This window comes from Bombus huntii, chromosome 16 (genome assembly GCF_024542735.1).
Source record: "Bombus huntii isolate Logan2020A chromosome 16, iyBomHunt1.1, whole genome shotgun sequence".
Classification (NCBI taxonomy): domain Eukaryota; kingdom Metazoa; phylum Arthropoda; class Insecta; order Hymenoptera; family Apidae; genus Bombus; species Bombus huntii.
This window is the reverse complement of record NC_066253.1, coordinates 7,275,594-7,301,073: the sequence shown is the minus strand read 5'-3', so window position 1 is coordinate 7,301,073 and position 25,480 is coordinate 7,275,594. Positions and strand designations below refer to the sequence as shown.

Genomic DNA, 25,480 nt, shown 5'->3' with positions numbered 1-25,480 from the left:
CTTGTACCACCACTTACCAACCACCCTGTATATAATAGTATGCACTTCCTACGTTCCCTATAGCGTTTGTCGCTTTTGCTAATCTTTTCATCGCACACTAATTAAAAAAAACAATTATATTAATATTATAAAACAATATATTACAAAAATAATTTAAATATTTACTATGATACTCTGCGATAATTGTAATAAAATTACCTCGAATCTTCCGATCTGTTCTAATTTTCTAATTAATCCGTTTCTGTCACCATCCCTGCCAAAAATCAGTTAGTAAACGATCGTATAGTTTTGAATGACAGTGTACACAGAGGAGGAGGGCAAAAGGAAGATTGCCACATCGACGTTGGTCACTCGATCCAGTTCGACTCGGCACCGAAAGGGAATTCTCGAGAAGCCGACCTCGTGCGATTTGGTCAAAACCTCGGGGCATCGAAACGAGCAGACAGGATCTCCAACAGGACGTTTCATACTGGAATTTCGTAATATCCTCCGCTTAAATGTCCGCTGACTTTCTCCACGTACCAATTCGACGGAAAATATTCCGCGAGATAATCTCGTCGGTAAGAGGCTGCAACGCGCGAATTGCCTGTCGAATAATTAATCGCGCAGCCTGCTCAATCGACCGATTACGCGATTAGACGAGTTTTCTCGTCGACATTCTCGATCGGCCATCGATCGCGCTTTAATTAACTGTTGAAGCCCAGTTGCGCTCGCGAAGGCCGGCCGCTCGTTACGGCGTCACTCGCCACTGCTTTTCCCGCGATATCCAACGATACGAACGAGTATCGCGACGAAAAGTTGGGAAATTTATATGGTTGTCCGAAAATGGTTTCTTTCGTTTTATAAGCAAATAATAGACGCACAATGTTTCTTCTTTTATATTAGTTTATTGAATTGTGCACGATCATAATAATAGAAATAAAAAGAAATGGATCACACCTAATTCAATAAAATAATATAAAACAGAAATTGTCGTTCATCTATTGTCATCTTATGAAACGAAAGAAACTTTTCCATCGCCGATGGACCACGAGCAAACGCCTTTCATATGCACCGATTAATTGTCCTGAAGAAGCTAGCACGTCGGGAAACGATCTTTTGCGATTGCAGGTTGATTAGATGTTACAGGTCAATTTTCTAATCTTTTCTGCAAAGTATTTTATTATTTTGACAAATTCTACCGAGGCGGAGAAAATGATCCTGCAAGTCGCAGAGAAGCTTACGTTAAATGCAAAGATGCAGGCGTGTAACTGTTACGAGACAAAAGAAGGTCTTCTCTGTTTGCCCAAACACTTTCCACTCCTATTTTAACCCTTTGCACTCGGAATTTTATTACAATTTTGTTACCAGCAGCTCGCAACGCTTTTAAGTGTTTTATTTGAAATTTACTTGAACTAAAAAATAAGACAATTTAAATAAATAAAGTGTTAGGTCCCGAGGCTTACTATAAGCCGTGTTCCTAACCGTCTCCCTTGGTACTACAGTGTCGCAGACAGATCGTCTTACATGGCCGGCGAAATATACACAATGTAGCGATAAGCGCATAGTTGTGTGAAGCAGCTAGTTCCGAAAAACATCGATTCGCCTTCGGTCCGTTATTTTACCTACACAAAGAAGATGGCATACGTGATCATAGGCGCGAACGGTTGCGAGACCCGAGCGAGGTGGGGGTCGTCTCCAAGAGAAGACAAAGGAAAAAATCGAAGGGCAGTCAGTATTACATGGGGATTCAAACCGAATGCATCGAGAGGTTCAGAGAAATAAAATCAAGATCGCTTAGTCAAACGAACACGTCGAGAAATATCATAAAGTCGAGTCGAATTATAATAATAAATTAGTTGTATCATCGTTGAATCATTTGCAACGTGTTAATTATAATTTTAAACATTGTTTAAAATAGTAGTTTATATTAACCTTGTTAATTCAGTGTTACAATCATTTGAACTACCTCTGTTATCCTAATCGAAACAGAGGAACGGCTGGTTCACGGCGTCGACTATCAGAATCGCAGCGAGAATTTACGCCTCTCGCTGATGCGAACAGTCGTAACATAAAAGGAGAAAGAATACCAGTTTTATTCACACTATTGTTGTATTTTCTAATTTTTAAATGTATGATATATCTTGAAACAATTTCCAGGATGCAATCCTGCTTTTCTTTCGCACGTTTCACAAAAAAAGGTGGGACTCGACAAAGGAGCTGCTGAGATGAAACTGATGTCGAATGATACTCGACATACGAGTGCAGAGGGTCAAACCGTCTTTCATTAGGCAAGCGAGAAGTTTCAACAGGGAAAAATGCTGTCTTTCACCAAGATTCGATCGTCCAGTGATTTTTCTATCTCATTCGGAAGCGAGCTGAATCTAAGGAGGTGTGTTGCACAGGCACGTGCCAATCAACTCTCACTATGACACGTCTTTCGTCGCAGAAGCAGCGTCTGTTCTAGCGTTGTTGCGCAGCAATTTCACAGAATCTTCTCCTTTGCCAATGTCGCGACGATTAGAACTTGTCTAATGACGCGAAATTCTTCCACGATGGAATTCATCACTCGCCTGATAATAGATAGCTTCAAAACTGTACAAAGCAACGATAATTTGATCGAGACACTCGCGATGCTTCTTAATAAATAACAAGTTTCAATAAGGCAATGATTATTTGATATACAATATTTATCAGGTGAAACGAGTCTCTGGGTAGGTTGCTTAGTTGTATTTGTAAAGAAACAAAAATTTGCATAAACATGCGTACCCTAATTATAAGAAAACTAGATTATACCGTGTTGAATATTTTACCGCAGACCTGATTCATGAAAGGTTATGTTTAAAATTAGTAGATTAGTATCCCGTGACTCACGCACCTAACTGTAACGTACGATAACTATAAAAACAAGCGAACGCTGTAACAAACAGTTCGTACAAATAAAATCATAATATTACATTACAATATTACAAATGTAAGAAACCGCTATAATTACACCTAATTAATTCGTATATAAATAAATAATGCAAATAATAAACGCAACAGTGCACAAGTGCTTTTTGCTGCCACTGTACACGCCTTTGATCGATCGTGTACATATTTGCCTGCATACCACAGCGAACTGATGCTACGATAAACAAAGATCTAGATGCAATTAATTGCTGTCAGGATACGTGGCTGTATCGCGTATTACGAGATTAAGTAGGAAAGAAATACGAAGGAGAAAAACACGCCAGTCGACTCGACAGTATACGGAGAAAAGGAGAGTTGATTGTACATTGTACAAGCATTCTCCGTGCTCGTAGTGAATCGTAGGATGTGCGAGACTGGAGGAGAGAGAAAAAGGCGATTCAAAGTGGGTAGGAGGTGTGCACACCTCTTACGAGTTTACGAGGCCTACGTCGAACTGAACGAACGGACAGTTACCTTTCCGTTTCGAGACCGCGAACATCTACCTCTCGTTATCGCCGCGAATAAATCGGTGATTGCTTCTCGGTGAGTTATATTGACCGATTTCAGCCACCAAATTTTCTATCGGCTTTCCCTCCGCTACACACCGAGATACCAATATCCATCGGATCAGGCTACGTACATACAAGGTGTCCAGCGTAGCTAAAACAAGCTGCAGCTTTGAAGCGGTGCATGGGACGAAGATAGAACGAATTTCATTAAGCGAGATTAAACGCTATCTGGTGTATACGTTGGTTTTGTAAGTGACGATATTTCCAAGATTTCGTAGCCAGATATATAAAGTGTATATAGCGTTTGATACGCCAAGTATACGTAAATTAGGATACTTAAATTAGTAGGCTAAATTTGTATGTGAGAATGAACGTCATTCGATAGCGTTTGATGTTATTTAATGAGATTCGTTTTACATCTTGTGCTGCTTCAGTGTTATAGTGTCTGTTTGGCAGAGTTGCGCGGGACACCCTGTATATACGCGTCAGCTTTTAATTCTGCCTGGAAACCACCGGCAGGATATCGAAATAACTTTTGAAACTTCGATTAAACCAGATCGTTATCTTGAACGATGGATATTCGGAAAACCGGGCTAAATAACGCGGCAGTAGACTCGTTTGCCGCTAGAACAATTTTAATGAGAAATTAGAGGCAACTTGAAGTGGTAATAGATAAAGCATACGCTAGCGACTCGTCTTATTTTCTAAGGGAAAAGAATTTTTTTGCTCGAACTATCGATAGTTAGTAGATGGTAGAATGTATTAGGTCGTCAGAAAAGTTTCTTTCGTTTTGGAATATTTTTTTCTTATATTATTTTATCGAATTACGTATGATCCATTTTGTTCTATCAAAATAAAGATCACAACGTTGGACGGATTAGGTTTCATGTTTGTATAAAGATGCGTTGTTGTAAAAGACGTGTCTGTAGAAGAAAGACACTTTTCGGACAACCTAATAATACATGTTGCATTGGCAACTAAATGATCGCGGATTTTGTCAATACCACCTAATGACAAAATCCGCAATCACTTAGTTGCCAATTCAGTATATATTAAGTTCTACCATCTGCTAAGTGTCTACTAAATTCTACTATTACTTGAACTATATTTTCCCTTCGATTTAGGGACTAAATACGCGGATTTTGTCATTAGATGGTATTGACAAAATTCGCAATCACTTGGTTGCCAACTCAATATATATTAAATTCTACCATCTGCTAAGTGTCTACTAAATTCTACTATTAATTGAACCATATTTTGCTTCCAATTTAGGGACTAAATAAGCGTTCCAGAGATTTATTTGTCATTTGTCCTATACTTTTTTATTAATTATATTATGTACATTAAATTACTTCTTGTAAAAATTCATTGTTAGATTACAAGAAATAATTTCTCTTCTTTCATCGAGTCTCAACTTTCCTATAATTTGTTTCAATTTCCCTGCATTTTACCCAATTCGATTTTGTCACCTAAATGGTAAATGGTTATACCACCTAATGGTAAAATCCGCAATCACTTAGTCGCCAACCCAATTTGTATATATTCTACCATCTACTAAGTGTCTACTAAATTCTACTATTAATTGAACCATATTTTCCCCCAGATTTAGGGACTAAATACGCGCTCCAGAGATTTATTTGTTATTTTTCCTATACTTTTTTATTAATTGTATTATGTACATTAAATTACTTCTTGTAAAAATTCATTGTTAGATTACAAGAAATAATTTCTCTTCTTTCATCGAGTCTCAACTTTCCTATAATTTGTTTCAATTTCCCTGCACTTTTCCCAATTCGATTTTGTCACCTAAATGGTAAATGGTTATACCACCTAATGGTAAAATCCGCAATCACTTAGTCGCCAACCCAATTTGTATATATTCTACCATCTACTAAGTGTCTACTAAATTCTACTATTAATTGAACCATATTTTCCCCCAGATTTAGGGACTAAATACGCGCTCCAGAGATTTATTTGTCATTTGTCCTATACTTTTTTGTTAATTATATTATGTACATTAAATTACTTCTTGTAAAAATTCATTGTTAGATTACAAGAAATAATTTCTCTTCTTTCATCGAGTCTCAACTTTCCTATAATTTGTTTCAATTTCCCTGCACTTTTCCCAATTCGAATTTTACCAACTGCGAAACAAGTTACAGCGAAAGGGAGCTAAAGCGCTGGATACCGTACAACCTTGCCCTATGCTGTCGCTAATTTCGTTGGTGTTTGAGCGAGCGTTGCATTCGGCCAAATCAACGTAGGGTGAAACCCGCGAGAGTTTGCCGCTTTTACAACGAAACGCTCGATAAAAGCGTTGATTTTCATTCGTTTTGCAGGCGATATCGTTCCGCTTAGGTGAATGAAATGTTGCAACAGCAAGCCTCTCGCATAACAACCTAACGTTCAACGAGACGCGTTCCATCCTTCGACTGGCTACTTCCTACATCGATCATTATCTTTCGATAATAATTCGCAGCTCGTGAAATATTCCAACTCGTACCTGTGCTATCTATAATTTGCTGTAATTAGTTCGCCCAACTATCTTCAACGAATCCAATTTCAAAAGAAAATAAATCCCATGCAAATTCCATGCAAATTGAACGTCGCATGCGTTTCGCTTTCAAACTTGCTGCGTCAGCGAATCTTTCGTTAGCACATTTTTTTCAGATTCCTCGAGGAGAATCATGTGGATCCTTGCGTTTTTTTACGGGTTTCTAACCACGGCCCAGGCAATCTCTACCTCCTGGAGTCCGTCGTTCCCAACGCCAACTGCCAGCGCCCTGCACCAAGGCACCGTCGCTATCTTCGAAAATGCACAGTCTCTTTACGACGCAGCAAGCTCGTCGTTGCTGGCACACCACGAAGAAGACAGATGTACACTGTATAAAATCGCTATGAAACAGCAACTCTACTTCGAGGTGAGGAAAATTCACTATTCGTCCTTTATTGACGCACACGGTGCGTCTCGTAGATCGTTCCGTTGACGCTTTTAATTTAATTTTAATTTTAATCAAATAATAAATTCGACCATAATCGCTTATTTAAAATCACGCTTTCCTGTCAGATTTCCTTTATCCGATTTATTCACGAATTTATGCAAAACTAAGTACACTGGTATCTTTGCGAAGATCGTAACGCATATTTGTGCATTGTACCGTGTTTCCCTTTCGAAATTGTCTGCTGAATTCTACTGGAAATTTATTTATTTATTTATTTATTTATCACAGTGTTTGCCTTGTTCTTTGGTTCACGTTTACCTTCTACTTCCAATCACAGAGCTTAACATTTTACGCGGTCGAATCTGCAGTTTAAACTTGATTTTAGAACGTAAGCACCTCTTACATTCCTCATTCTCTTATTACTTACATTCTCCTAAACCTTGAAAACATAAAATATCAAGCCCTGATGTAATAAATATAAAACGGAAAGATAATTAACACTAGAACTATCACACCAGTCAAATTGACTGGTTTTATAATTTTATTTTCAAATTCCTACTTCGTGTTATATTCTTTTCCGCAATGATGTAATGACTTTCGCAACGATAACTAAAAGAATAATACAGGGTGGTTGGTAACTGATGGTACAAGCGGAAAGGGGATGATTGTGCGCGAAAAAAGCAGTCGAAAATATAGAATGAAAATTTTTCTTTTTTTTATTTTTCCATCGAGACAACAAAGTGCACGCGTACGGAGCGAAAATTCAAAGTCGATTTTCTCGCAAACAAAGCCTCAAACGAAAAATTATTATTCTATATTTTCGGCTTCTTTTTTTGCGTAGAATCACCCCCTTTCCGCTTGTACCACCAGTTATCAACCACCCTGTATAATTGAGAATACAGTATTCATGCTTTATACTCTACGTGTTCCATATCAAACTATGACCAAACCATGATTCTTCTTATTTGTAAGTACTGTGTTTATAAAAACGAACTGATTTTTCCATTTTTCTTAACGATTTTGAATAAGTATTATTAGTGTGATTTTCAACAAATATTGAAATACAATTAGCATTAATTTATTCTCCCTTTATTTCATAATATGTTCCGTTTTGAATTTTGTAAATATCATTCTTACATTTCTTTTATAATCTTTTTCTCAAAATTTGCCAATTTGCATTAAAGGTAAAGTACAGTTATGTTATATATTATGATAAATATTATATAGGGTGGTTGGTACAAGCGGAAAGAAGTCGAAAATATAGAATGAAAAAAATTTTTTCTTTCAATTTTTCCATCGAGACAACGATCTACAGTGAGATCCGTTATAACGAGACGCGATAAAGTGGACGCGTACCGAGCGAAAATTCAAAATCGATTTTCTCGAAAACAAAGCCTCGAACGAAAAATTTTTATCCTATATTTTCGATTTCTTTTTTCGCGTAGAACCACCCCCTTTCCGCTTGTACCACCAGTTACCAACCACCCTGTATAATGAATTTTATTTTGTTTTTTATGTATTCAAACTGAAGATAATTTTGTATCAAGGCTACTCGTACCAATACCAGTGAAAATGACTGGTACTTGTCAAAGTGTAAAAAGGTGCTACAATCTGTTTATCGAACCCCAATTAACCAGTTTCCTCGTTTTCTTCAACTTGCCACGCGTTTTTCAAATTTGTACTGCGTATTATTCGATATGACGATATCGGTTATCAGGAAAATTCCGGATCGATCGCTGGATCGCTAGATGCTAACACTAGAAATACCACAAAATGTAGTCACAATGACTGGTTCTACAATTTTATTTTCAAATTCCTACTTCATGTTATATCTTTTTCCGCAATGATGTAATGCAAAAGGAATATGATCTCGCGAAAAAACATTGGATATTTGTCTTGTAATTTCCCATCTTAGCACTTTTCCTACGGTCGAGTTAACGCGGTTGTGCACGGGTCTTGTACTTTTCACACGACAATTACTTCCGTTTATTTTAATTTAATTAGTTTAATTAAAATAGTTTAATTCTTGCGCTTTTATTCTCTAACATTGTACGTGAAATACAGCGATAGTGATTTGATATTATAATCGTTCTATTATCATTGGTGTTTAACAGTAGCTTTGTCCAAATAATTATTAACAATTACAGACGAATAATTCCGATAGAAATGTTAATCCGATTTCTAAGGTTTCTCCAGTTAAAACACAACTAGACTGTGATTAAACGATTTTGAATTAGAGAGGCGAATGTACGCGATACATCATCAGCTGGAGGAGCCGGCGATCCTTTCGATTTCATCGAGTCATAACACGTTTCTCACTCTCGCCTCGGATACACCTAAGTGAACAAACCTAACAGACTTAGCAATCAATTTATAGATGTGAGCTACGTAGCTGGTTCGTGAATGTGGAAACTTCGTTTTTCTGTTATGGGCTCGTTAGAATATCCCGTGAAAGTTTCGCTAAAAAATTCCGAGAATTAACGAAATTGTAATGGAAATCGGCAGAGCGTGAACGATGATATAGGGCGAGGTGTGAAATCATTTAATTTAACGCGTCTGCTCGAAACCTGCGATACCAAAGCTCAGTTTTACTCGCGTCGTCTGCACGTTGGCCGAGTCTAAACGACTATACCGAGTTTCAAACAGTCCATACATCTTCCTTCGATTTTTGCGCTTTAGGAAATGCGGCAAAAATTCTCGCACGATCTTTCAAAATTTCTCCCGAATATCATCCGATAGCTTCTCTTTAAAGATTTCATTTGCCATGGAAAGAGACGCAGTACGCGGACGAAGGACTGACAATTGGCCAGTGCGTTGGCTCTGTCGATTGTCAACGAAAATTTGTTTTAACTCGATCTTTCAATGGACTGCCGATTGTCTTCTTTTTTATTTACACGGGACGCGTTTCCTGCTGCAAAACGAAATATCGTGGTTGCGTACTGGAAGGCTTGGCCGCGGTCGAGAGAGCCTCGATGCGAGCAAAACGACACGAATCGTGGCAACGAAAGTAGGAGAAAACGCGACACGCGAGTGAGACTCTACTCTTTTCAGAAGTTCTCGAAATCGACCGACTTTGTTGCTCGCCGTTTCGTTTTCCGAGCCACCGATCAAGGCTGATGAAACACGCAAAAGCAACAAATTCTGACCAAATGGACGTACCGAGTTCGTCGATAGATCGAGCCAGGTGTACAGCTACGTTCCGATTAGTTTTACATTCGATAACAACTCGATTTCGATCGCTTGACCAACGCGAGTCTATTGTTGGCTTGGCAACTGAGTGATTGCGGATTTTGTCATTGGATGCTATCGACAAAATTCGCAATCGCTTAGCTGCCAACCGAATATTTTATTTTTGAGAAAAATTTCTTAGACGAATATTTGCTGTAGAGATTGGCCTACTTTAATCGACCCACGCAAACATTTGCTAAATTATTGCGTGTAACGTTACTTTGCTTCGAGGCAGATACCTTGAGATGGTCAGGAATCTTATTCAGTTGGACGTGTCTTCGTGTGATTTCAACGTCACCTGTTTTCTTCGATAGAACTGCACACTTTTTTATGCACCGTCAGATGCAATTTTTTCATTTCTACGAAACGAGTATCGAGGTACTTGAACAGGATATTTTAGTTTTAATAATTGTACGAAAGACGAGGAAGGTAGCGTCTTTCATACGCTCGATTCGACAAAATTAGCACTGAAACTACAACACCAGTGAAATTGACTGGTTTTACAATTTTATTTTCAAATTCCTACTTCGTGTTATATTTTTTTCCAATTACAATGATGCAATGACCTTGGCAACGATAACTAAAAGAATAATATTAGTATTAATATTAATATAATAAGAAGTTTCTTTCGTTTTATAAGGAAGTAGCAAATGCACAACATTGTTTCTTTTATATTATTTTATTGAATTATGTTTGATCTATTTTATTCTATTACTACAAAATAGATCATACATAAAATAGTATAAAATAAAAAATGTTGTGCATCTATTGTTTCACTCATGAAACGAAAGAAACTTTTCGGACAATCTAATACATGTTACAAGGTATTTGTCAGAAGCTATACCTTTGGGTAGCAAAGATCATGCTATTTTATAAACTATAATACGTACACGCGATGAGAGAACATCTATACCAATGTATAGCACTAACTGTATACGTATGTTTAAGACTAGTATTCACGCTGTTTATTTATTTTTCACTAACAATGTACGTATTAACAACGTATGTTTGCAATAAATGTCTTGTACTTCTCTATACATTTTTAGATTGCCTTCATATTTTGCTGTTACAATCGCGATAATCGTTACACTGCTAGTGAAATTTCAGATTGTACATAACACGTTTATAAAACGTTCCGACGATTTGATGACATTTATGCGTTATGCTGTTAACACTAGAACGACCACACCAGTGAAATTGACTGGTTTTACAACTTTATTTTCGAATTCCTACTTCGTGTTATATTCTTTTCCGCAATGATGTAATGACTTTCGCGACGATAACTAAAAGAATAATATGATGAATTTTATTTTGTCTTGTTATTTCTATACTTAAACTCCCCCCTCGACATTTTTTTTTTTTTTTTTGATAACTGTATTATCACGTAAACAATTATTGTATACTCGATACAGCGTCCTTATGATATTCAACACTGAATCATCGATCACGCACCCCCTTTTTTTTTTGTTTTTTGGTTATATTCTGCGCTCCTCGATATTTTTACTGTTAATAATATTTTCAATAAAAATAATAACTAATTATTGCACCTGGGCCCATAACCTGTTGCGATCCTACTTCTGAGTATAGAAATAACAACATTTTGTTTTTTATGTATTCAAACTGAAAATAATTTTGCATCAAGGCTACTTGTACCAATACCAGTGAAAATGACTGGTACTTGTCAAAGTGTAAAAGGGTGCTGCAATCTGTTTATCGAACCCCAATTAACCAGTTTCCTCGTTTTCTACAACTTGCCACGCGTTTTTCAAATTTTTACTGCGTATCACTCGATACGACGATATCAGTTATCAGGAAAATTCCGGATCGATCGCTAGATCGCTAGATACTAACACTAGAAATACCACGCCAGTCAAAATAACTGGTTCTAGAATTTTATAAACGTGTCAACACTCGTTTAGGGATCATGGCCCCAGATGGATTAATAATATCAAAAATGTACTATATAACATGGAATTCCTTCCGTGAGAGAGTAATAAATCAATAAGTATAAAAATATTGTATTATTAGATATTTTTTAAAGACCAGTCGTTTTCGCTGGTTTTGATAGAAATAGCTTCGTGTTAACTATCGGTAGTGCTAGTATTAACTTTGAAATAGTTTCTAAACTGGGCATTTTCAGATTCAAATTTGAATCTTGGTAGGTTTTGTCTAGTTTGCGAGTGTTACAAATCTTGAAAAATCTTCGATCGTGTCAAATTCTTTGGGTCGTTTGCTTCCTGCTGATCTTTCGATAAGATACATCGTTTCCATCCTGAAACTCTCGAGCTAAGAATTTCGAATATCCCGCAAGACTATCAAAACTCAAGAAACTTCAAAGGCTCAGGAACTGAGCAAAATTTTCAAACGGATATCATAATCGTTGCGCAAGACAAATTTTCAAAGTTAAGCTATAAGAATTGATATCTTTGATCGATACAAACGATTGAAATTTGACAATATAAGAAAGATTTGTTACGAAAGTTGTATATTTTATTAAGCAGAAAATCCGACATGAAAATATATGAAACAGAGGATATTCTGTATCTCATATATTTTCATATCGTTTCTTTGATTAATAAAATGTATACGCAAGCTTCATAATTAAATTGTTTCGTATCGATGAATACTAATTACAAATATGAATATTAATACCGATTATCAGCAACGTTAACAACAATCGACGATAGCCGAACGTAACGAGAGTAAATTTTACGATAAGCAAACGAATTGTTTTCGGGCAATCGATTATGTTTATCGGTAACCAAAATGAAATTCGGTTCGTCGATAGCCCCCCCCCCCAAAAAAAAAAAAAAAATGCTAATCGTTCACAACTGTTATTCGCGATGGGAACAATTAAAAATTACTATCTTCCTTCTCTTCATCTTTGGAGAAATTAGCTTTTACTCCGTGGCACGTTTCCAAAAAATGCCGAAAATGACTGTTATCTCGAGTGTCTGCTCGCAGAGGCTTCAAGATACGAATCAGGTTGCAAGTGATTGGATTTTATCGTCGTACACGTTGCACAGAAATTCCAAATATCGCAGATCGCATCGCTAGCTATCGGCTACGTCGAATTCACACTGTTTCACTTTGCAAGAACACGGCTTTCATGCTGGTTTCATTAGCAAATTAGGGAAGAGCGAAACAGTGAGACGATGTAAATTAAAAGACAATTCGATTATCCTGTTCGTTGTAAATCTCGCGCTCGGGAAATCGTGTGGAACGCGGCAACACGTTCAAGTGCATCGAACTGTCGCGAGATCGCTTTGCGCCGCTATTATTCCTCTCGAGTTCATTTCCCGACTTAATTCACCGACGCGCATCATTTGCCTACAGATGCAGCGAAAATTGAGCCGCACTTGGCAATCGATTTCGAAGCGTGTCGAACGATTTTGTTGCGCAACGCGAATGCGTAAACACAAAGTAGGAAATTATGGCGGAGACCTTGTTCTCGTGAAATGGTTAAACCGGCGGAGAGCCGTGCGATCGGGAAACGCGACGATTACGTTACAACAGATCGTTCCGCGTAAGATGCAATCGGTTAAGCTGGTTCGTTTCTTTTCCAACGCATTTTACTTGGATAATCGCGCGCCTCTTTTTAGCTACACAGTGCGAGTAATAGACTTTTTCTTATTGAAATTAACAGCACGTTGTCAGCAAACGAACCTGCAGCGATCTACTTTGTATCTTTTAAATGTCTGTCGCAGCTAATGAGAATTCTAACGTAAATATAACGTAAGCTGAAAACCATGAACTCCGATAAATGATGATAATAATAATAATAATAATAATAATAAAGATATTAACACTGACTGCCACGCTGAAATCACATGTTTAGTATTTATACCATTCAAAGCATATAATGGCAAAATAATGATAAATTGATGATGTAAGACAACATTCTTCCCCGATGGACCGTTTATCTTACTGGTGGTCACGGGTGACCACCGTGACGCCTTGGTAACAGTTGATAGCGACATATTATAACAAGGCTTCGTTTATTTCAACAAACCATTCGCTTTCGTTATTTCGTCGTAGGCAAAACGTGCGGAATATATTGTTGAAACGTGTAGAAGATATTAGTAAACAGTATTAGGATTATTTTTATGATTTCGACGAAACATTCGGCTGAAATGGTACAGGTCCGCAAGAAAAATTATGTTTGCGATAAACCAATGGTAGTGTAGATTACAAGAGAGGAAAATGTGCTGTAGATTTATCGGATCGAATGATAGCATATTCTACACCACAAAGAAGAACCCTCGAGTGGTATATAAAATTAGCTTTAGAGTTATTGTTAGATACATCAATTTCAAACGCGATGATACTCTATAAACAAGCAACAAAACTAAAAATCAAGTTATCAGATTTTAGAATGGCACTCGCAATGCACCTCACACAGTGCCATTCGCCAGAGCCGTCAAATATACTTATTCGACAAAGATTGCGACACGAAATGCAGAAGAAAGAAGGGCAAGCGTACCTGGCACGAAAATTTTGCAGAGAGTGGTATAAAAAGAATGTTAAACAGTTGGGATGAAAAATTGCTATGAATCGGACCAAAAAGGTGATCACCTATCGTCCAGATTGTATCGACGAGTCACATTTATGTTTAAAGTGTTTTAACACAGTGCACCGTTAGATGCAAGATTTCTTCTCATTTTTTTATTAATGTTCTAATAAAAATGTTTAATTGTTCAATGGGACACTTTTTATTTCAAAGTATCTTCTATTTATCGGTTATATTCGAAATGCCCAAACTGTCAATTTTCATTCAAGTTTTGCAATTGTAGGAAGTTGAGGAGCTCCGGTCACCAATGACCAACGTGGCAGTCAAAGTGTTAATCCTAGCAAAATAATAAACAAACATGATTTATCTGAAGATAGACTCTTCGTTTGTCTGTGTACAATTTCATAGCGCCGACATACCCGAACATATCGTCTGGCTGAAAAATGCAGCAACTGGTCTCTCTCTGTTTATGCTCATAGCGTTAGATAAATTTGATCGTATACTCTGCACGTTCTCGAAAATATTTTCTATTCTGACAGACGGAAATCGTATGAACAAAAATGTTGACAAATATTCTACACGGTTGTATACTGTACAGAGAATGTACAGCGCGAGTTATTATTTTAACAAACACTGCAACAACGTTTGTTTTCGATGTTACTCGATATCTATAACTGCATCGAAATACGCGATTATTTTCACATAAACCCACGAATATACCTTTACAAACATACAAAATCAATTTTCCGAAAAACAAAGTTCAACGTGTAAAAATTGTATTTCACGTTGCTTCACGTCCAATTTTCACCTTACAACCGTCCTTTTTCCTAGTCGTATCGCCAGTTACAACATATGCAACCAATCTGCACGACCGATTTTGCCGATAGAAAGCGAAACGCAGTTTGCACGCGGAAACGCAGAGGGAAAGGTGACGATGGTAAAAAGAACCGGTGGCGCCGACAGGTTCTCCGGTTGCTTACAAATCGAGTTTACTTCTCGACGATCGCGGAACAAGTCAAATCGCGTAAGAACGCGTCTCAGTCGTGTAATTCTCCGATCTGTAAACGACGTTCCGACCGCGCCACAGATCTCCGAACGGATCCGATTTCCATTGATTAACGATCGCTTTCTTCCTTCCGCAGTACGTTCACTACAAGACGCAGCTGCCGGACATGAAGGAGTTCACGTTGTGCATGTGGACCAAATTCTACAATCACAGCAACGACCATCCTTTGTTTTCGTACGCAGGTGAGAGACACGCCGCCAGTTTCCTTTCCCTTTCACCTTTTCCTTTTTCTTTTTTACTTCGAAGAGGCCGGACGAGCGAAAAGGCGAAAGTTCCGCCTCGCACTTTTCGTGGAAACTGAATCACCACTTTCCTTTTGCTAGCAATATTCTACACGCTACTGCACCGTCTCATCTATCGCTATCTTCGCTCCGTTCATCCAATTGTCTACCTACTTTAACCCTCTGATCAGCGCAACGTCGATTTTTTGTTTTAATTAAGCGTAACAATAATTAGTCCTTATCATCCTTAAGACACTTTCAATCCTACGTATCTTTCTCTTTTCTTTGTTGCTCTTCTCTTTCGTGTACGGTATACGTCCTGTTCAATTGGCAACGATCGAACGTCTGGAACAATACGATCGATAAAATACGAGAGAACGTGAGGAAATTTCAAAATTTGGGCCACCTCCATTCCTCGTTGCGTGTTCCTATAGCTGACGTCTTCGAGACACCGTAGACTCGCGTGTTTCGCGCGAGACCGACGCAAGGACTTATTGGGTTGGCAACTAAGTGATTGCGGATTTTATCATTAGGCGATATTGACAAAATCCGCAATCACTTAGTTGCCAACCAAATGGAAGCGACTGTTCGCGGCTCACCGATTATTTTGGAAACGTCGGAAAACTGGGATTTCGTGCCTCGTCAACGCCATAGCGGTCGTAGCACCGTGAAAAACGTCTTAATATCGGTGTCACATCAAACTTGAAAGTTCGTATCTCGATAACGTAAAGTGCAAAGGACACGAGTTTCCGGTGTTTTTAGAACGTCGCTTAAAATATGATAACAAAATATAATAAAATAAAATATGTAATGAGAAGTGGAGGTATCCGTTCGAAAATGTTTAATCGCTGGGTCAAGTGGATATCACACCTGCCCCTGGATATCACACGGCTTTTCTCTGAAACATTTTTTCGTATCTTTCCAGACGTTTGAACGCTTCCTGTTCAACAGGACACGCTGCATATTCGCGCGCGTAATTTATTCTTCCTCGCATCGCGCGTATCTTTGTTTGTATAGTAGTAACAACAACAATAATAATAATAATAATAATAATAATAATAATAATAATAATAATAATAACAACAACAACAATAATAATAATATTCGATAAAAATCGCGCAACGGTTGGACCTCGAATTCCGGAAAAACTGTCGCAACGTGTTTCGCAAGCGGATTCGAGGCGAATGTTCTGGCGAATCGCGCGTAAATACGACATAAGCACGACGCGATCGTATGGAACGTCCGTTCCCGAGGCATAGTTTAATTTGCCACAGTTAAAACAATCAGGTCAGACTATCCGTTCTATTATTCATTTTTCGTTCCTTTAACCATCCCTAAAAGAATTTTTCTTAGAGAGTACAAAATACAAAATTGTAAATTTTATTCTCTAAATCGTAAATATAAATATTGGGTTGGCAACTAAGTGGTTGCGGAGTTTGTCATTAGGCGGTAATGGCAAAATCCGCAACCACTTAGTTGCCAATGTAATATGGACTGTAACACGCTAAACTTGAAACGTATAATTTGCACGTTTAATAAGTAGATTGCACGGATGTCTACGCGTTTATGAGAAAGGGGAATAGTCGAAATGCAGCTCGAGACAACTAAAATTCCAACGAGGCGTCGTTCTATTAGACGTAAAGTATCGTAGAAACACGATCATGAAAAACATAGATGAGCCCGACGAAGACAACTTTCTCGTTTCGAACGATCATAAGACGTCGAAACGAATGTACAAATTGCAAACATTCGCGCGTTTTCTTCTAAAGGAAAGTCGATATTTATTCAGTGGAAATTGAATGAATTTTGTGAATTATTGGGTTGACAACTAAGTGATTGCGGATTTTGTCATTGCCGTCTAATGGTACAGCTGGGAAAATTGAAAAACTTCATTTCTAAAAGTTTTTAGCAACAAGGGTTGGTCTGCAGCACGATACGCCTATAACTTCAAATACATCTTCAAGCGCTTGATTTTCTTCTGCTCATTTTAGATTTTTAATTTTTCCCACTCCGTTTCATACTCTGATATCCAATCTCTGGCTTTTTGCGTTCCATCAAATTGTTTTAAGCCGAAGTTTGCTTCTTCTTTCTCATAATTCCACATTTTTCCTTAATAAGTTACGAAGTGGTTCCAGGAGTTTGCAGGCATCTTCTATAAATTTAGAATAAAAATTCATTTCCTCCAGCAATTGTCTTACATTTTTTTTGTCCTTTGAGCGTTCAAATTCGCGTATTGCTCTCAGGTTATCTCTTCCTGGTCGCACACCGTCTGTTTCCATGACGCGACCAAGATATTTTACTGAACATTTTGCAAAATTGATATTACCACCTAATGACAAAATCCGCAATCACTTAGTTGCCAGCCCAATAATAACAGTAAAACGCATTATTGTCCTTGCAACTTCCCCATCAAACTAACCATAAACAATCCTAATTTTATACCCTAAGCCTCTGTATAGAATTCTCATTAAAATTTGAAACGATGTAGAAGTTTGCCACTTTTTCCCAAACCTGCTTCGAAGACGCAGAAATGCGCAGAAAGTGTACGCTAACGGAATCCACTCGACTTTCAAGTGGGAGATCAACCGCGTGGCATCCTCTCCTGGGTCGCTAACACCGCCAGGAGTTCCTACTACATGATGAACATCGACGGGCACAACTTGTACAGATTGAATTATCCGCTCCGTCTGAACAAGTGGTATCACAGCTGCCAAAGCTGGAACGGTCGTACAGGAGAATGGCAGATCTGGGTCAACGACGAGCGCGTAGGTCGCGGCTTCAACAACAGGGTAAGCGAGCTTGCCGTGCTTTTCACCCAACTCTCGAGCCATCGACGAAAAAATTCGCGCCCGTGAAAGTGCACCGTTACCAACGGCCGTGGAAAATTCAAGCGCGTTGCACGCGAGTAAAACGCGTCATTTATTTTCCCACGTCCAATAACCTCCAGCTGATCGTTCAGTCAGATCTAGTCGGTAATTAGGCAGGTTCGAGCATATTTACTTGGCAAATTTTCAAGATCGATTTTCTCGAAGATGAAACCTCGGCCGGGACGATTCTATTCTACGTTTCCTCGATTTCTTATTTTTTCATTTCTTTACAAGGAAGCTTTGCACGTGCTATTGCTTGTACGTAACCAGACCAGATTCTAACGACAGAAAAAGACACATACGCAAATATCCGGATACTTGCATGAATTTGTCGTGTTGTTCCATGATATTGACGTTATCAAAGACAAATAATATCGATATAATTATTGTGAAGTTCCATAGGTGAACACGTATCAACATATTATTTTTTTTTATTTAATATTTCACATTCACAATTTGTCCGATTTGGACATTTGGTAGAATTTTTTAGCTGTTTGATTATCACGTGGGTGGCTACCCCCAGCGGGGTACCATCTTCGTGTTTGTTAGGTTATATCCTTTATGAAACATATAAATGGATTGTGCTACGCTCCGAGGTTTACTATAGGCCGTGTTCCTAACCGTCTCCCTTGGTACTACAGTGTCGTAGACAGATCGTCTTACATGACAGGCGAAATATACACAATGTAGCGATAAGCGCATAGTTGTGGTCTAAAAAACATCGATTCGCCTTCGGTCCGTTATTTTACCTACACAAAGAAGATGGCATACGTGATCATAGGCTCGAACGGTTGCGAGACCCGAGCGTGGTGGGGGTCGTCTCTAAGAGAAGGCAAAGGAGAAAATCGAAGGGCAGTCAGTATCACATGGGGATTCAAACCGAATGCATCGAGAGGTTCAGAGAAATAAAATCAAGATCGCTTAGTCAAACGAACACGTCGAGAAATATCATAAAGTCGAGTCGAATTATAATAATAAACTAGTTGTATCATCGTTGAATCATTTGCAACGTGTTAATTATAATTTTAAACATTGTTTAAAATAGTAGCTTATATTAACCCTGTTAATTCAGTGTTACAATCATTTGAACTATCTCTGTTATCCTAATTGAAACAGGGGAACGGCTGGTTCACGGCGTCGGCTATCAGAATCGTAGCGAGAATTTACTCTTCGCGAACGGTCGTAACAGATTGTACTATGGAAACAAAATTTTTATCATCTCGACATCTTCGTATCCTATACGTACACGTACACGTTTCAGCTTACCTATCTTTACAACAATTTTATCGTTTATTATTTGTACATAATATCGCCCGGTATAGTCCAAAAATAACGTCGGTACAATGTAGAACAAGGTAATAAATTCTCAAGATGTTCGTACGGAATTCGCAAACACGTAAGTGTCGGGATATTTATGGACTTGCATGTGCATGAAATTTCTATAGTATAATGCACTTTTACGTTACGAAAGCAAGGCACGCGCGCGATTTCTATAAACGAGCAATGCCAGGGTCTGGCTGTGTGTTTATAGTTTTCGCCATGAATTCTCGAAAGTGGATCATGCAGGCGGTATACCGTGACTCGGAACTCGAGTAGAAAGCGATCTTTGGCAGCGGTACTCCTCTTCCACCGGAGGAAATCGCGTCCGGTTCTAGGTCGATTCCACGCTGCCATTTCTCCTTGGCATTCGTGCGAATTCTCTTGCGTAATTTTTCTCTCTTCGCTGGTCTCGCTCAACGCGATGCAAATCGCGGGAAGAATTTTTGCAGACGAGTGCGAATTTCCGCGAGTTTCCGTGCGCTCGCTATCTTCCCCTCTCTTCGTCTTGTCAACGCGATTCTATTTCACGCGAAAGTCGTTTCACGCTATCGTTCAAAAGTACCCAGATAGTCAGGTTGACTAGCAGGAAATGTACGGAAAATATTTCAAAATTTCCTACACTTTCACGTGCACCTACTTATATTATAAATCGTCTAAAATATACAACGCGGATATATTTACACGGCTTCGATTTTCTTCGTACGAGTCTACCCAGATAGCCGAACCCATTCGGCAGGAAACTCTGTTATTCGTTCCGGTGAATATCGAGGAAGGAGCGGGCGGCGGCTTCGCTCGAAGCGATAAGCGGATAAGCATAATCGAAGTAGAGAATGCGCGGTGAAAGGAATTTTACTTCGCCTCGAGATATAGAAGGTTTTGCGTTTCGTATTTTCCGCGCGCATTCGCTACCGATCAAATACAGTGAATAGACGCTTTACAGATTTACGTTTTTCGCGTTATTTATTCCATCCCCACCGATTTTCCATTTGTCCAACGTACGTGTAGAAGCTTCTGAAACAACTGCCTCTGTACGAATTTGCGTACAGCACCACCTATTGACAAAATCCGCAATCACTTAGTTGTCAAGCCAATATCATAAGAATCCACCTATTTCTCTATTCTTCTCGTCTATGACTTTTGTTCAGTCGATAAAAGCTGACAAGTTCGTTCAAGAAAATTCCACGAAACGTGGAATATTCGCTCTTGGACGCACGATAACGTTGCAAATCTGTATCGACCGCGAGAATGCGCGTTACATGACGCGTGTCCCTTCTGAGTTCGCGTAGGTTGATCGGCGCTCAGCTAAAGATCAGTTAATCGGACGCTGGGAAGATTTCGTTCGTACAAATGCAGTTGGTAGAAACTGTATCTGTACTCGCTTTTGACTGTGTCAGTGTAGATTAAAGCGCGCTGAATAATGGAAATATTTTCAGTGCAGCAAGAAAGTGGACGTGACAAAAAACTGTCCATCTCGTGATGCGCTTAAACGCAGAGTTTATAATGGCAATTCGCGACTCGTTTGTCAGATGCAAATTAAAACCGGTGCTCTCCGACGTAACGCGCGATTAACAAACAGACCCTGCAGCTAATTCAGCGTGACCTTAATTCGCTCGCTTGTCTTTCTTCTCGACTCGTTAGTTGGTCGGCCACGTCATCAAAGGGGGTGGAATTGCGATCACTGGACAGGAGCAACGACAGCTGGGCGGCGGCTTCTTGGAAGGCGATGGCGCTCCTCCAGGTGAGAATTCGCAAATCGTCGTAAAACCAAGGCAACTATGGCTATAGTGCTATGTCATTTTCCGTGTACAGACCATGAATTTTTATTCATTTATGCTAGCCTGCACAACATCTATCGCATTTAGCAACTAAAATCAGGCACGAAAATTGTATCAAAGAGCTTCACGAAGAAGAGTGTTTCACGTATTTGCTATAATTTGAGAGCGTAGAGATACTTTCACTTACAACAGTGTACATTATACCATGTTTTGAAGAGGTTGAAATATCAGTGCCAAAGCGTTTCATCGACTTTCCTCGTACACGGCGGTAATACGCGTTACATTCCTAAGGTTGTTCTAACGAAACACATTTGCTCAGGATCCGGCGGTCTTGTGGGTGAAATAACAATGGTGCAGCTGTACGAGGTCGCGCTGACGGCCGGCAAAGCCCACAAGGATCACAAACACCATCACGGTCATCACTACGAGCACGACACCACCAACAACACGCCCAGACCTACGCGTCCTCCCGTAACAGGCCGACCCCTTCCGCAACATCCCTACCTCACTGCTGGACAAATCAATCATCAGGTTTGACCCACGTCACGGTATACAGTAGCGCTCGCTTTATTTGCCAGGGAAATTCCGATACAGCTGCATCGCCTGAATTTAAGCGACTGTCGCTAGATTCGTTCAATTTCCTTGCTCGATGCACACGAATTATCGTTGCTGCCGCGTTAAAACCGTTAAAATCCAATCTATGGAAATTTATGCTTCAAAGAGCATCGCAGAACACGCTGACCTCGTTGAATTTCAGGTAAAAATCAATCCAGGGTCGCCGCTGCAAATCGTTCAAGGAGGCGTCACCCTGAGGCATCCTGCGGTGATTCCCCGCGATCCAGCACCTCAGCCCTTTCCTCCTGCGAATCCCAATTCCGTCTCCGCAGCGTTCCCTCTGCAATCCAGCCAGTTCTTCGGCAACCTACGCTCTAGCGTTAGTTTGCCTCCGGCAAGCGAAACAACCGACGTGGGAGCCAGCTCGTACCACAATCTCTTCAAGAGAGAGAAGGATTCGTCGGCTGTTGAAGCCAAGAGCAACGAGTCGGACTCGAGCGCTGAGCAAGCGTCCAGCGTGGCGAAGAGGCAGATCGACGAAGAGGCAGTTTCAGAGGGAAAACCTTCCGACGGGAAGGTAAGAGTCCATTGGAACGCACATTACAATTATTACGATAATTAGATTTTGGATGAAGTGGTCGGCGAAAATGGCTGAGCACTTGCTATCGTATCGTGCGTGTCATTCGCGCGAAATTTATGAAATTTCGTTGCGCGCGCAAGGAGACGCGACTAAGGCCGTTTGTACAGGGTGTTCCCCATGGCAACGAGCTACGATTTTCACGGAACTCAGGCTGTGACGTTTGCCACTTTCGATCCTCCGTATTAAAAACGATTGTAAATTAGAAACATTCATAGTTTGAACGCTGTAAGGGAATACAGGGTCGACTAAGCACTGGGAAGATCATTGACGACGCTGAATTCTGTTTTCAGGTAACGTTCGTGCCAAGAGAAGACGCGGAGTCTGCGAAAGACAGGAAGTTGGAAAAACGCGACTCGACGAAGAAGAAACGAGGCCTGGTGCAACTGGGCGACGGTCTGATCGTCGACGACGGTTACATTAGTCAAGGCCTAGACAACAATTATTTCGCAGGCCTGACCAACTTCGGTCTGCAACTACCAAAATACGAAAACAAGGACGACGAAAGGGAACCAGCAGAAGGTGAAGTCAGAACCATCATGGACGTCTGCGACGGTTGTAGCGAGGAACCTTTCGCCAAAGCTCTCGTCTTTGGTTGGAGGTCCGTGCCTAAGAAACTGTACTCCGGCGCGGTGCACATCCCAGCCGCGTCAATGTGCAAAGCGTTTTAAACACTTTCACGATGGAGCGTTTCGTCGTTGGCATTTCGTTCGATAGTTTCTTATTCCCTTTGAACATACGTTTTTCCAATATTTTGCCACGTCTCTATCTTTTCTCCGCGTTCGGCGAACGCGTGTTTCGTGCGTTTCATTTTGCCATCATTTTCCCGCTATTCGTACGCCGTTGCAATCGCCAACGTTTCACGCCATCAAAGTGTCAACAAGGCGTTTTCGACGGAAACAGGAGACGAGACTCGGCGAACTCGGGTCCGCTCGGGTCCATTCGCGGCATCGACCACGACTAGACCAGAGATTTATGGTTATCGCGTCTCGGTAGCCGACCGCTATCGCTGACACAGGATCTCTTCTACGTGCCGTGAACCCGAGGCCAACGGATCTCGAACACGTTAGCTCGATTACGCGATTACAAGCGTTGCGGATAGAAACGATAGCCGCGGGCGGATATTGATTACACAGAGTCACTCCGATCGCATACGGAGACGTATTTATTATTAAGGGAATCCATAGCGAAGCTAAAACTATGCTAAGCTAAACGTAAAAAAGTAGCGAGCAGGTGTAAGTGGCGGTGCCGCAGCAGACTATTCGGCTGACTGAGTTGCTTAGCGGCTTTGTCTATCCTCCGTCTGACTCAACAGTCGGCTGAATAGTCGGCTACACCGCCACCCAAATCTGCTCGCTATGTTTTTATCCTAAGTTATGCTCCGCTGGATCTCCGATAGCAGCTCCGTTGTTGGGTTAATTCTTGACGCGGGCTCGTGTCTAGGTTAGTCAGAGTTGCAAGTTGCGGCTGACGTTTAACGCGTCGTTGATCGAGGAAATCGTCGATCGTAGAAACACTTCTGGTGTGAACCGAATGTCGTCGATCGGCCACGTACTCGGAAGTATTTAAAGAGAGATACAATTAAAATCAACGTGCGAAGTTGTTAGAGTTTAAGATGAATAAAACGTTCACTGTAAAACCTGTGTTTGTCATTGGCCGTTTGCCGCGTTAGAGCTTTTTCTTCTATCACGTCATCGAATACCATATACGGAATTCAAAAGTGAATTTTCAACTCGATCGACGTCGTGATGGATCGTTGCCTAATGCGAATACGTATAAAATTTAAGCGTCGGTGTTACGTATTACGGAAATCGACAGTGCGAGAAGCTTTTGCGTGTTCCCGAAGAGGAACGACGAAGCGAAGCTATACATTTTGCAGACGTTCGAAAGCTGATTACCTTGCTTTTGTGAATATGCTGATGCTGATATTCGCTGTCGAATTCCGGCTCGCTGAAATAGCTCTGGTCTTCCCAGTGAGGAGGTAGTCCTGTTCCTGTTCCCGGTATCCCCAAAGGTCCTGGCATCCCTGTCACACCGTCAGTGCTCTCGAACAGTCGCAAGACGCTGCGGTCTCGGATGTCCCTCAGATGCGATCTGAAATCCAGACGAGAACCTTTCGATACGGCTATGGTATTCCGGTACGGAAATTCTCGATCGACGTGCAAAAAAGTGAACACTTCTGTTATAGTTCTCCGTCATGGTTACAACACTAGTGGAAGATCTGAATTTGGTCTGTGAAATCGTACATAGAATGTATAAATTCCATGATAAATGTGAAAATTCATCGGCGATGCAAAGATCAGATATGCAAAGGTAATGCAAAAATAATCGTATCATGTGTAATTGATAAGATTTTTGTTGCGTTTAATGTAGAATATATAGATTGTTTGCGTTTCCCAGACTAATGAAACAACAGAACATTGATGGGTTGTTATAACTTCTTTGACACCATCGAAACCAATTTGGACATTGAATCTCGTTACAAATGCTGATATATATCCCATTACAAAAATTACCTTTGATCTTTTCTTTTCCAAATTCAATCGTCCTCGTGTGTCTACGCCAGAGACATAAATGCGTATCGCGAAAATGAAAATCAAGAGATTTCAATGTTCTTGTTGAAATATCTTTGACAGTATCGAATAAGCGCAGCTACAGACGGATCGACCAGGTTTAAGTGATCGACTAGCGAGTAGATTTTGGTAAATCGCTTTGTACAGGTGGAAATTTGACGAACTAGCTTGTTGGTCGACTAAAAGCGGTCTGAAACTGACAGGAAGCGTCAGACGGTTAAAGAATATAAAAAGTCGAATTCGGTGGTCGTCGACTGAACGCTACTAGACATTACTAAGCCACACGATCAAGCGTTTGTGTTCATACGCGAGAAACATAGACTCGTTGCTGGTCGAAATTTGCATT

The 25,480-nt window shown here is 40.0% G+C and overlaps 3 protein-coding genes across 22 annotated transcripts in view; 2 read left to right on the top strand and 1 right to left on the bottom strand.

Annotated features, from left to right (window-relative positions):
- Window positions 1-13,442, top strand: part of LOC126874428 (uncharacterized) — a 34,034-nt gene extending 20,592 nt beyond the window's left edge. Inside the window, exon 5 of the transcript XR_007692791.1 lies at window positions 11,639-13,442. The gene's annotated coding sequence lies outside the window, so the exon portion shown is untranslated. The remainder of the gene's footprint in view (window positions 1-11,638) is intronic.
- Window positions 1-25,480, bottom strand: part of LOC126874421 (uncharacterized) — a 171,172-nt gene that overhangs the window by 62,689 nt on the left and 83,003 nt on the right. For all 19 annotated transcript variants that reach the window (XR_007692789.1, XM_050636453.1, XM_050636463.1 and 16 more), the window contains one exon: window positions 24,460-24,655. Coding sequence is in view for 18 of the 19 variants with exons in the window: in XM_050636453.1 (XP_050492410.1) it covers window positions 24,460-24,655 (196 nt within the window). In the remaining variant the exon portion in view is untranslated. The remainder of the gene's footprint in view (window positions 1-24,459; window positions 24,656-25,480) is intronic.
- Window positions 243-24,453, top strand: LOC126874426 (uncharacterized). 2 transcript variants are annotated; one of them, XM_050636487.1, is made up of 8 exons: window positions 243-2,371; window positions 6,111-6,361; window positions 15,263-15,368; window positions 17,982-18,196; window positions 21,233-21,332; window positions 21,689-21,900; window positions 22,127-22,501; window positions 22,855-24,453. In XM_050636487.1, the coding sequence occupies exons 2-8, from the start codon at window positions 6,128-6,130 to the stop codon at window positions 23,230-23,232; spliced, it is 1,620 nt and encodes a 539-aa protein (XP_050492444.1). In that variant the 5' UTR covers window positions 243-2,371; window positions 6,111-6,127; the 3' UTR covers window positions 23,233-24,453. The 2 variants fall into 2 exon arrangements, with proteins under 2 accessions (XP_050492444.1, XP_050492445.1); XM_050636488.1 differs by having other exon boundaries at window positions 243-3,474.

Coding starts and splice junctions, on each gene's coding strand:
- LOC126874426 (XM_050636487.1), top strand. CDS start 6,128: ATGTGGATCCTTGCGTTTTTTTACGGGTTTCTAACCACGGCCCAGGCA. Junction 18,197..21,232: donor GTCGCGGCTTCAACAACAGG/GTAAGCGAGCTT, acceptor TCGACTCGTTAG/TTGGTCGGCCACGTCATCAA. Junction 21,333..21,688: donor AGGCGATGGCGCTCCTCCAG/GTGAGAATTCGC, acceptor ACATTTGCTCAG/GATCCGGCGGTCTTGTGGGT.